The sequence below is a fragment of the Amia ocellicauda genome, chromosome 2 (assembly GCF_036373705.1).
Source record: "Amia ocellicauda isolate fAmiCal2 chromosome 2, fAmiCal2.hap1, whole genome shotgun sequence".
NCBI lineage: Eukaryota > Metazoa > Chordata > Actinopteri > Amiiformes > Amiidae > Amia > Amia ocellicauda.
Genome location: NC_089851.1, coordinates 12,934,406 through 12,947,785, shown reverse-complemented (window position 1 = coordinate 12,947,785; position 13,380 = coordinate 12,934,406). Strand labels below are relative to the sequence as shown.

The 13,380-nt window shown below is 35.6% G+C and overlaps 1 protein-coding gene across 2 annotated transcripts in view; it reads left to right on the top strand.

Moving 5' to 3' along the window:
- Positions 1-13,380, top strand: part of piezo2b (piezo-type mechanosensitive ion channel component 2b) — a 164,914-nt gene that overhangs the window by 43,131 nt on the left and 108,403 nt on the right. For both annotated transcript variants that reach the window (XM_066719130.1, XM_066719121.1), the window contains exon 3: positions 10,578-10,703. In XM_066719130.1, coding sequence (XP_066575227.1) covers positions 10,578-10,703 — 126 coding nt within the window. The remainder of the gene's footprint in view (positions 1-10,577; positions 10,704-13,380) is intronic.

Sequence of the window (13,380 nt, the reverse complement as noted above, 5' to 3'; positions counted from 1 at the left end):
AAACTGAGTCATACATAACACCAGTTGAATAGCTTTATAGAGAATTCAATAACTGAAGAAAATGGTGTAGCAGTCGAGATTAAAACCTTTGCAAAGTTAACAGAAATTCAATGGCACAAAATTGCAAGATGCAGAAGATACAGGCTTACATTAATACTTCAGCACAACAATTGTCACAAGCACACAGCCAAGTGACACCAGGATGTCTGAAGAGGAAAGGGATGAAAACAGATCTTGAAAATCACCTGACCTGAATCCCAATAAAAAGTTATGGGTGGATCTGACCAAAGTGTTGGTGTCCAGGAAACTCACCAATTTCAGTGTCCTCCGTGATCAGCAGTAACATGGATAGGTCTGATAGACATGGCATTCAATTGATGTACGCAAACAATAAGCAACAGACACAGGGAGACTAACTGTGGTTTGTAAATGACTGAGAATACTATTAGTGCTAGTTCCCCCACATGAGATACAGTGAGACTTTAATTATACAAAAAGGACATTCATTATGAGAACTGGCTAACTTTATCTGAGGTATGAATGCAAAACAGTGTTTGTGTGCAGTGTAGTTTAATATAGAATGAGTTATTATATTATCAGCATTTGTAATTTTAACTGTATCGTTTATTAACTTGGTATGAAAGTAGAAGCCAATGGTTAATCCACATTGCATCTACTATGGATTCCTAACATTGAAGAATGAGGAAAAATATAACTGTTCAGACACCCTCAATGCTTCTAAATGTACAAACATTTGCATGCTACATTAGTAGCTAACTGCAGATGCATTAAGTGCATAGTTTTGCTTTATTGAAATGAGCAACTTTGACATACAGCCGATACAGTTGTGAAAAGTATAATATTGAACAGACACTTACACATGCATATCTGGTAGTTTGGCCTTGTGGGTATTGCAGAACCTACTCCAGACACTCTGCTAATTAAAGGATGGGCATGGAATGACTGAGTAGATTGAACTGAGTTTCTCTGTTTTTGAGGCATCCCACATTAATATGTACTTAAAGTGAATATGTTTTCTATCTGTCATATCAGGTTTGACATGACAGGTTTGTTGAAGTATTTGCAATTTAATATATTCTTCCCAATGAGGTGTATTGTCCTATTTTCTGATTAAATATATTAATGTGATTTTGACATGAGTTATACTGCATAATCCTATTTTATACTGGTGGTCCATTACTTTTGCCTGCTGCTTCTTACTGTTTTTCTCTTCTGCATTTGTTTTGATAACTGACTACTTAATTTATATGTTTCTATGATCTGTTTTGTATTTTTACCTAGAGGAAACATTAGTCACAATGTGTGCCTGATTTGAATGTTGTGCAATTCTTAAATGGCTAGAACTTTATTAAATAGAAGTTGAGCGGTACAAGGAAAATGTTGTAATGTTTTTGTATATGTAAAGATTGATCACGTTTATGAAATGTTTTGTAAATAGGTTTGTTTGCATTAACTATTCACAGTGCACTGCTTGGGTAATTAGATTGAAAGTGCACAAATTAACCTTTTGCAAATACTCCTCATCAGCTTCCTTTCAGCAAATGAGATTGCTTATCGTTCCAGGAATTATTTTATAAATACTTAACTAGACTCCAAATTGTCTGTGTGGCAGTATACAGGTTATTTAGAATGCAAACATGCATCTATGTCAAGAATGACTCATAGACATTACTTTTGGGTGTGTTTGACTAAACTGCAGTAACACAGCTTAAGGTTCACGGGTAGATACATTTTTTTAATACGTATTGTGAGAATAACAGGCCTCTGAATTTTCTTTATGCATTTAGGAAGTTGAAATGCTATGACATTATCAAGGATGTAACCAACCATTAGTTACAGACAAAGTGACCACCATTAGTTATCTGATGAAAACTCACCTTTAGAGATTGCTGTGTTTAATTCCCCAGCTTTTCATCCATTAAACTATTATCAACAAGGCAGAGTGAATTCATGCCTCTCACTGTAAAAGATCAGAATACAGTGACCTTTGCTGGTTTCTCAGTTCTGCATGCTCGCTATTCACAAGCACTGTATTTCTGCATTTCTGTATTTCTTAGTACATCATTGGAAATCAATTTTCAGTGAGGATTGTCTGTTATAGAACAATGTTGGTGGATCTGTAACATTGACATCTTCAACTCTCAACTGTACCCTTTGCAACTGATAGTATGAATCCATGGGCATCAGCAATTACAAGTAAAAGTATATTCTGCCAATAAATACATAATAATAATAATATATTCTCAAATGCTCAATTCAGCCTGTAGTACATTTAGGGTAAGCGTCACAGACCCATTTAAGCACAAGTCTTGGCATATCGAGGTCTGTGAAACCAGCTGCTAATGACAAAGACAAACAAACAATCAAAAAGCCACATTGGTCTGGTAAGAAGTGTTCCAGTATCAGTCAACAGTGTTATAATAAAGTGAAAATGAGGATATCCTCTTTAGTGTACTGTATCCTATCAACAGGGTCATTATGTGCAACGGTGCTGGCATCTGTGAATATACACACCTCTCTGCTGTTTGGAATGACTGTTTCTGTTTTGTATCTTCACTACTTATAATACCGACCAGGCAAATGTATAAAGTATTGCTTGGTTACATTCTACAAAGTTTAGCAAATACCTTTTTATTTAACTTCAAATGGCCTAATAGCTTAAACATATTCAGACCTGTGACAATGCATTTTGTTGTGAGTGGAAGCTTCCATAAAAATGGAATTTTAGATTTTTAGATTTTAGATCTTTCGGTCTCATCTTATATTCATGATATGTGTTCCCCATTTTATATCCATGGTGCTTTTTCTTTGTTGATAAAGATTAATCTGAACACTGGACTCTTTTGCTTTGGGAGTCAGACAGAGTTGTTCTTCACATGGACAATGCAGTACAATCCATGTAAACAAAAAAATGTTTTCAGGTTTTTATTGCTGCACGGCAGAATCAAGCACTTTCAGTCCTAATCCCAATCCTATTGTGACTTTCTTCATGTGAACAACTGAATGTCACTGTAATGCAGTTTTATATTCAAATTATGATAACACTACCCTGTGGCTCATTATGTTGTAACCTGCACAGTAGATTTCAGTTTGGTAAAACAGCTTATTATTTTTTGCCATTTGCAAAACAAAACATTAATTTTAATTGAGAGCATGTGCATATGATTAATTTAATCTTTTCAAGTTGTAATGAGGTAGCATATCAGAGGGGGTAGTAGAATTTGATTAATCTTATCCACTTATAAGAACTGTAACACAAAATTGGCCATTATAACAATAGTGTCTGCAAACAATCTGTACAATTTGGAAAAAACTTAGCCTGGCAAAACTTTTATATTCTGTCTTCTGCATTCACCAAACCTCCAACAGGAATGCTGCCATGCAATTCTGCTTTTCAAACAAGTTCCAGTGAAAACTTGGATTCTGGACATTTCAACAAGTACTACTGCATATGGAGGGTATTTTATATCTTAATGCATTCATACTTATTGACTGATTCTTGTCAGCAACTGGGGGATCTGTTTTTTTTTTTTTTTAATATGCAGTTGGAAACCTTCAAGAGTGCCTAGTGGTTGCCTTTTTCACAAGCCACATGTCTTGTGATGTTTAAGATAACACCATTCAGCTGTAAAAACATTTTTTTTTGTGTACATTTCAGCTCCTAGAAAACGTCAATGAGTAGTTTAGTGTGTCAGTGGTGTTTACATTTCTTACAAATTAGCAGATGGTATGATGGCTTTACATCAGATGCAACATCGTAAGTATTGTTGGCATATTGTAGCCATCAATACTTTTTTTTTATTTTATAGAAATTAATATGACCTTGGCTCACATTAGAAGTTTATGTAGCAATATAAATCTTTGGAGTCAATGCTTTCAAGGTCTCTACGGCTCCATTACCCTTTCAAGTTGTCTTGGGGGTAAAGCTTACTTTTTTTGTAATATAAATGTAAGTATCCATACAGATTGAGTGCATTATGAAAACAAAGTACAGTTAATTCTAAAATTACCTGAAATCGTGGTTTAGTCAATTTGACTTATTCAATTTATAACATTACATTGTAATTAAAATTAAACATTTGCACTCAATTCACCATTTTAAATCCACCTCACACTCCTAAACTGTATCCCTTTTTGGCAGATAACACTGTTAAATGGACAAATACATCTGTTGAAAAGTAGAAGGGGAAAAAACAAGGCATCAAAGAAAATTAAAGATAACAAGCACTTTTCTGGAAGGTAATGCTCAATAAAATAACCAGGCTACTCAACATTACTTTGAAATCTATGCAAAAGGCCATTCTTACACATTTGACAGACCACTATTGGGGGAAAGTTGCTCAAGGGACCTAGGGCATCATTAAATCACAAATGTTAGCAAAGTGCGAAAAGTGGCGGAAGAGTCGCAGGAGGGAATCTCGGAGCCCGTTCTGAGGGCGTGGGGCACCGGAGCCAATCACAGCGTCTGAAACTGGAGAGAAACCGGAGCCAATCACAGCGTCTGAAACTGGAGAGAAACCGGAGCCAATCACAGCGTCTGAAACTGGAGAGAAACCGGAGCCAATCACAGCGTCTGAAACTGGAGAGAAACCGGAGCCAATCACAGCGTCTGAAACTGGAGAGAAACCGGAGGCGGAAGTGCAGGACGGGCTGCGAGGAGAGCGATGGGTCAATAAAGCGGAGAAACACAGCATTAATCTCCCGGTTGACACAAATCTACAAGCATATACTTCGAAAAAAATATAAAAGATAAACCGAAGCCGCCATTGATGAAAGCTGTGTGGTTATTATTATTATTATTATTGGCAGACGTCCTTTCCTAGGCGTTATCTATTAGCGGGTGGATCAATGGTTGATTGAATAACAGATCGATGTAAATATTGTATTCAGCGTCCACTTCCCAGCTAACACACAATGTTGAATTACGTTGGTGCAATGTTGTGGCAACATTGTGTGTTAGCTGGGTTATGTGTAGTGGTGCAGATTAAAAACAAACTGACATACCAGCTACAAAACTCATAGTGGTTACAGTTATCATTGGAAGAAACTAACAACTAAAAATAAGCCGCAACTGTCCATTGGAAATCAGCTGTTTGCGCCGCTGTGTAGGAGTTTCTGTGTGAATGCAAGTCTCTGTTGTGACGCCAAATTCATCAATAACATCAGCAGACATTAGTGTGAGTCCTTATGTACAGGTGCGCCGCCATAAACACTTTCTTCTGTCATAGTGGAGCGCAAACATGGTTTTAACTCACTGAACATCACTTGTAATATGAGCACATTACATGTGACATAACCTTCTGAATTAATAAGTACAGTGTTAAGCCATCCACTTCAACAAATCTGCCTGATGATGGGCCACAGTGTCGGATTCCCCCCTAAACACGCCACTGCTGGACATGATGCTGTGATATAATACAATTTGTATTATCATCACTTGAAAGTGAACAGTGATGTTTACATCAGTACAAAGTACATCATTTTATTATCACTCGATGACATCTGTAAAAGGCAATAAGTTCAAACTTTACTCTCGGTGTCTCAAGGTGCAACACTGACAGTAGACTCTGCGCGCCTGCGCACTCGCCATCTCTCTCCAAAGAATGTGTGCACTGTGCACACTGACAAAATAGGTAATGAAGAAACCAGTGTTCAGTGTTACACACGTTAAATATATGATCATGTTACACAGATATATTTACACTTGTACCATTGTCTAAATTGCATTTCCATACATAAATAATCTTTACAGTACACCTTTGTAATATGTCCATTTCTGTGTGTGTGTGTGTGCGATCCGACCGCACCGAGCCTGCTTTGTGTACTGTGTGTGTGTGTGTGTGTGTGTGTGTACTGTGTGTGTGTGTCAATGTAACATGTATAGTTATCACTTCCACTTCATATAATGTGCCTGGGATAAAGGCAAAACGTTGACCACCCCCTACAAGATTATCTGTTCAGAATATTTTTCTAAGATTACATTTGTTTCCAATCCTAAATGTATCCACTACATTGTGCAAGTTTGGATTATTTATGTATTTGTGTATTTAATCCACCCAATGTGCAGTTCACAAACCTCATACACTGGATGTACTGGCTTGCAAGTTACACAACCATATATGCCTGTACATATTCCATAAATATCATCCAGATGTCTCCATGCTTTACCTATTCGTGTAAATATTAATAATTGCAATTATTGTATGTTTAACAGCCGCTCTGACAGCAGTGTCACTCGATGCAGTGTTCGTCTCTTAAAAGTTGCGTTCAGTCCATATAGAGAGAGATGCATCAATTATTGAAAACCTGATATGTCCGAACTTCGATTACAAAATGCAACATTAGATACACATTAGATACACATGAGATACACATTAGATACACATTAAATACACATGAGATACACATTAGATACACATTAAATACACACGAGATACACATTAAATACACATTAGATACACAAGAGATACACAAGATACACATTAAATACACATTAGATACACATTAAATACACACGAGATACACATGAGATACACACGAGATACACATTAGATACACATTAAATACACATGAGATACACAAGATACACATTAAATACACACGAGATACACATTAGATACACATTAAATACACACGAGATACACACGAGATACACACGAGATACACATGAGATACACATTAAATACACATGAGATACACATGAGATACACAAGATACACATTAAATACACACGAGATACACATTAGATACACATGAGATACACATTAAATACACACGAGATACACACGAGATACACATTAAATACACATTAGATACACAAGATACACATTAAATACACATTAGATACACATTAAATACACACGAGATACACATGAGATACACACGAGATACACATGCTGTATCTGGATGTGAGTGACAGTGATGCTCTACTCATGAACTGCTGTAATGCTGATATATTTGAATAACAATATATTTGCTAACCTAATATACACGGATACTGGCCAGCATTACCTTTGCCCTTCTGTCGGATGTACCCGTCTGGAATAAGCTGTTTCTCACGGGTGAGTGCATTTTCTCATTTTAAAACTGAAAGGAACAGCCCACCTTACTGTTACGTGTAAAACTAAAATAATGCCAAAGGTATCATGCATGGAAACACCCCCCTTAAATATGATATAGGCTGAATATACATAACGTTGTAGTGAGTGTAGTGTAAACGAGCGAGTGAATTAAACAAATAAGTCGTGAATAGATACGTAAAGAACATAACCGAAACGAACACTGACACATTGCTGAACAAAACATCATATACAGTGACATTCAATATCAACATACTCTCTCTCTGTGCACAAACATTAGGCAACATTTCGTTTGTGTGGATGTCGGGCGCAACATGTAATTTGTGACCCGCACTTTACACCTGGATTGTAGTTACTGCAGCAACGAGCAGTGATTTCACTGGACACACAGAGCCTAATTAAACAGTAGAAGAGTAGCATCTAACTACACGTGAGTACAGTGTGTAGTGTTGTAGTAGCACGATAGTTTAGCAGCGCGATTTCCATTCGCAGACATGCGCTAATGCTCCTGCCTGCCCCTAGTTTGAATGTGACTAAGCTGAAGAGATGTGAAGTTGTGGATAATGGTATTGTGATTTAAGAATATGTTGGGATGTAACACATGCACAAATTTATTATGCAATATTGTGACATGTTAAAGTATTATTAACAAATGTACAAAACCGTTGTTTGATACTCTTACATCTGATAGAAATATGCTTCCATTATATTTCTGTCATCATTTAATCACAAATACATCTGTTTCTTATTTCAGTTTCCCCAAGCAAATATCATCTTACTACTAGTTTACTCCGGTTGTGTTTTTTAGATTTACTACTGATGGCTTTACTTGATACCTGACTGTTTTTAATCTTTGCGGTTAAATATGCTTTATATATGTTAAAGATATTATCATTATAAGGCTGCAACGGTAGTAACTCTATCCAAAGTGTTTGCTGGTTGATGACAGTTTATGTATAGTCTAGTGATTACAATTAAGAAGACAATTATACTTATACTTTTGATTCATATGACAATCCCATTTGCAATCATAGTCTGTTCTGTTCTGTCTTGCAACCTTAAAAGTCTAACAACATTTATTCTTCCTTTCATTACTAATAATCTGTCAGAGTATTTTTTATTGGTTCTATATTCCCTGTCATTATCATGTCAAGAACCAAATCATTTAGCCAAATATCACCTTCGTAAGGGTAATGAGCATGATGCATGATGTTTTTGCTGTATCCCCTGTCAGTGCATCCTCAAAACAATCATTTTCTTTAGTGTACATTTTAATTACTATATAGTTTCCTTGTGTGGGCATAATACTATCAAATATAGTATTATTCATTTTGAATCAATATTTTAAGTTAATTCCTCCATTCTTAATTTTATTTATTTTAAAAAGGGGTGTACTCATATTATTTTAAGCCTTTAGAAATAGGTTATAGTGGCTTTTAGAATTTTCACCATATTTCACCTTATGATGACCATTATTACAAATAGCCAGCCATGAACACTCTTCAGCTGAAAACATTGGCTTAATATGGCCAATATTTAAAAGGACATATATTTTGTTTTCTCTCCACAGCACTTGCATAGAAGGTTAATGTTAAGGCTAAACTATTACTATGTTATGCGTACTAGAAATATATTAACTCTCCTTCACGTGCTTAATAAAACCCCTAAAAAACTAGATCTGCTTCTTGTCTGCTCCTGCTATTTTTCAGACATGACAGAACATCTGTTACTGCTATACATTTCTGTAGTGTTGTTAAGTGTTGTTTAGCTTACAGAACTGTAATTATTTTTCATGATTGATGTCAGATTCTCAGGACAATTTTAAAATTAATCCGTAAACTCAAAAAAGGCTGCATATTTACCTCCATGAACCTTTTTCAAGATAAATGTTTGCCCTCGCTTTCCATGCTGATTATAAGTGAATCATTGTTTAAAGATTTCCTTGTAACTACAAACATATTTAATGCATGATAAATGTTACCTATTCTGCTTTAAGGCACTCACATTTGAATTAATGAAAGATGCATTTTACAAGAGTAAACAGATTGTGTAGTAAAATTAAGATATGTTTTACTAGTTTTTAAACTGATTTCATACATCCTTGACACTTTCAGTTTAGGTCAACCAGCAATTCACATAAGCCAGTCACTGATTCTTGCTGCCAGCTTCTATCAGTGTGTCTTACAGTTAGAGTACAAATCTATCTACTATGTTGTACATCAGCTGTTCTCTTTGAGCAGCATTAGAGATAAAAATGATTTGTGTTGTCCATAATATTATAAGTAGCATTATATACAGTATTCATTTTCCTGTATTACAATGTACACACCTACCTGCAATGTGTCAGCCCATTGCCATTGTTTTCACTCTTTCTCTTTCAATTATTAATTTCTTTAATATCTCTTCTTGTAATTCCAAGCACACACCTTTCCATGCTTCTTTGTGTCGTATACCCCCATTATACAGCTCTGGAAAAAATTAAGAGACAACTTAATATTGATTTTTGAACTTGGAGTAGTCTCTTAAATTTTTCCAGAGCTGTATATACACACACAGCCATATATGTTTATTGTATTGTTTTATACTTGTTTGTTTATGTGTTTAATATTAGCTATTCCATTTCTTTATTGGTCCTGATGGATTGAACTTGTTTTACTGCTCCCAAGTTAGTTATTTTGGTGATACATTATGAATGTTTATCTGTTTACTACTGTGACCACAGCGTAGGAGAAACTGCTTTCTATCTGTGGGATTTGTGCCACATGAACTTTCCCACTAGACTGAGAATCATTGACCACTAGAAACCTGTATTTTCATCATGCCTACTTCAGAGAACAGTCCTTTATATTCCTTTGTGATGACTCAGACATAATTTGTTGTGAAAAAAAAATGTATGGAAAAAACTACATTTATGGGAAAAGCAGAAACCTTTGCAAATGGGTTAATGTCCAAAAAATTGAACATATTACTGTCCAGTGTGATAACCCATCTCATAACTTTTCCCTATAGCACTAGTGCCAGTGTCAGCTACCCAGCACATTTTCCCAATAGCGGATTTAAGACAGGTTAACCCATCCGCATGTTCACCTTGACAACTGAAACTTGAGATTTCCAGAAGGTAAACATCATGAGAGATACTTAGCTTGACTTCCCATGCCAAGAATAACTGCATTAACCAATGTGCTGACTCCAAATCCCCATACTTTGTGGGAACAGTTGTTATTATTATTAAATGGTACAGTCAGTCAGTCCAGCAGGTAATTAACTGAAAGATAGGAAGCTTGTGAAATGCATTATATCCGCGGTGTAAAGTTTTCTTACTGTAAATGGCAACTGCTGCGGTAACAGCACAACCACAATGGCAGAACTTAACTTACCGCCTGATGCATTTTACAAGTGGTGCTGCCTATTTATGTTATTGCGATCAATTGTGAACCAGTGAACTGATTTGCTTTGTCTTCTTTTAATTTCCTCCAGGCCATACAGGTAGGCTGTTAAAGTCCTTGTGCTTTACCAGCCTCACCTTCCTGCTGCTGCACATCATTTTTCAAATCACAATAAACAGTCTCCTGGCATGGAACAAGATTGAATCCAACTTCAGCTGTAAGTACAGACTTGTATTATTACTTGTATTACTTGACTTGTATTAATAGTAAAAACAGATTATCTATAACAATCTATACAAGAGGTATAGAATATATAGTTAAAGCAAATATAGAGTTTTGTGTAAACATATTTGTATTTCTTAAAATTATTTCCATAGTTCTTAGTATTGCAAATGTATCTTACATTAAAATGTATCAAGATGGAGATTGAGAGATAGAGATAGAGTAAGATAGATAGATAGATAGAGAGAGAGATAGGTAGATATGTAGATATGTAGAAAGATCAATAGGTAGATAGGTAGATGTTGTCAAATTATTATTTATGTGACAAACTGTGGATTTTCAGTTTTTTGATGAATAGATGCTTATTTTGAATTTATTTTCTTCATAAGTGTGACTTTTAGGAACAGAGTATGGGTATAATGTATTTATAAGTTATCCGAGTGTACCACTAGCAGTACTGTACCACTTACCTAATACTTCCCGAGCCATTAGGTGTGTAAAAGTACAGCAGTATTCAGATAGTGGTAGAGACCAAAAATCTGCCCCGTGTCAGTAATTTGTGCACAAATACATACAGAGCTGTTAGAGGTTTTAGCAATAAATCTTGGTAGTGGTGAGGTAGGAAGAAAAAATGTTTCTCAAAGCCTGCAAAAGAAAACAAGGTTATGGTTTCTTTTTTCGTTTTTTCATTTATATAAATAGTTGGCTTCCGCACTCTTGTGAAACCCAATATCAAACTATAAAACTAAAAGTTGTCTAGACAGAGAAAAACCGTGATTGTGTAAACTGTGCCAGTTGCCCGATGCTTTCTGCGTCCTAATGAAATATTCCAGATATTTACCTTTGCAGCTCTATGCCACAGAACTGTATTTCTTAAAGGAAGAATGATCTGCTGATAATTTAACAGTACATCCCAACCACTAGATAATAAAAAAGAAAAAGAGGAACAACAATTCCTCCTCCAAGTATCAGCACAGTCTAAATATCCTCTAGTCTCTAAATACATTGTAGATATAAATTAGCAGACAACAGGAACATTTAGAAATGCTGAGGCAATTTGGAGGCTTTGGTTCCCTTGGGTCTTATATGTACCCAAACAAAAAAGATTTCCCAGTTTAAAAAGTATACCAGCTCTGACCCATTTAATAACCTAATCGCATTCTCAATAAAGCTTTAATATAAGTAAAATAAAATACATAAATGATATATAAACACTACTTGTCTTCAAGAGATGATAAAATGAAAGCAAATCCTTTCATGTCTTTCCAGAAGCCATTTGTTCTGTCTCTTCCATATCTCATATTGTTAAAATGCCACTGAAAGGTTTATTTTTTCCACTGATGTCATTTAGAACAATGAAACTGATAGGGCTGTTGTAAGTGCTTGGCTTAAGGTCTTGCTTATTCTATTGTGCAAGAGCAGTAGCTATACAAAGAGGATAGAACATGACTGTTTTGCATGATATTTTGACTCGGTTGCCTTGTAATTGAAAAGCAAAAGGAGCTGATGTTTACTGTACTTTAATTCTTAAAATGTCAGTCAGACCAGTCAGGCAGTTATTCATACCACATAAAAGTTCACCAAAGGCAAGAACTGGAGCATGAGAAAATGATTGCCTCAGAACTCAGCAGCTTCAGCTGAAATGATACAGTAAGGGAAATGGTGCACACATGCCACAGATTAGAGCCCAACAGAGTTAATTTAAAAATCACAAATACCAACAGGTTAATTATGTAGTATACCACGTTCACATATGGATCTTATGTTATCTAAATCAACTTTCTGTACAAATTCTATGGATTAATTGGGTGCTTTGAGTGGTTTATGGTAGCTGGAGATAAAATAATAAGAAATTGTCACCCAACTGATATTTGTAGACTTACACAACCTCTACAGGCATTGGAATTGCATTAACCCAGGTTACTCGGAAAGACCCAGAATCCTTCTTTGTTCACAAGATAATTTGGTGAGTCTGTTTTGAAGATTTCGTCAGCTTTTGAGCCTCAGATTTCAAGTCCAAAACATAAGGATGACAGATGTGGTGTGTTTTATGTGCTGCACAAAAGAATTGTAGAGTCTGACATCCTGCTTGTTTCCCTATCAAGCCCAAGTTTGTTTTGTAGACTTTGGAGTGAATACTCTCACACATAATTGTGTGTGTCTAACTAAAGTTTGCAAAAGACTTTTCAAGTTCATTAAAGTCACAGACCTTTGTAATATAAATCACTGTGTGGACTTTCACTTCACAACTGGTTTTCTACCAGTAGCCATAAAGAGGAATTACAGTTCCACCATTACACACAGAAAAAATATTGCCCCAATTGGCTGAACTCCGAATAATTTGTCAAGTGAAATCTAATTTAATCCTCTTGTGTACATTTAGGTTTATGACGGTAAAGCAGAAAGATTAATAGAGCAGTCTAATGATGAATTCTGAAGCAAAAGCGGAAGACTTGGCCTATAGTCAACCACAGTATATTCTAGTTATTCAGAGACATGTCAAGATCTGGGCTTTGTATCTCTTGTGCTGAATTAAAAATGTGAGGTGTAAGCAAAGCCAGGGGAGACAATTAATTGTTCTTTTCCCTAGCTGGCAAGTTGTCTTTAAAATCCAATACTTGATTGCATAGGATTTGGTTAATGTGGCAATTAAAAGTAACATAATTGTTAAT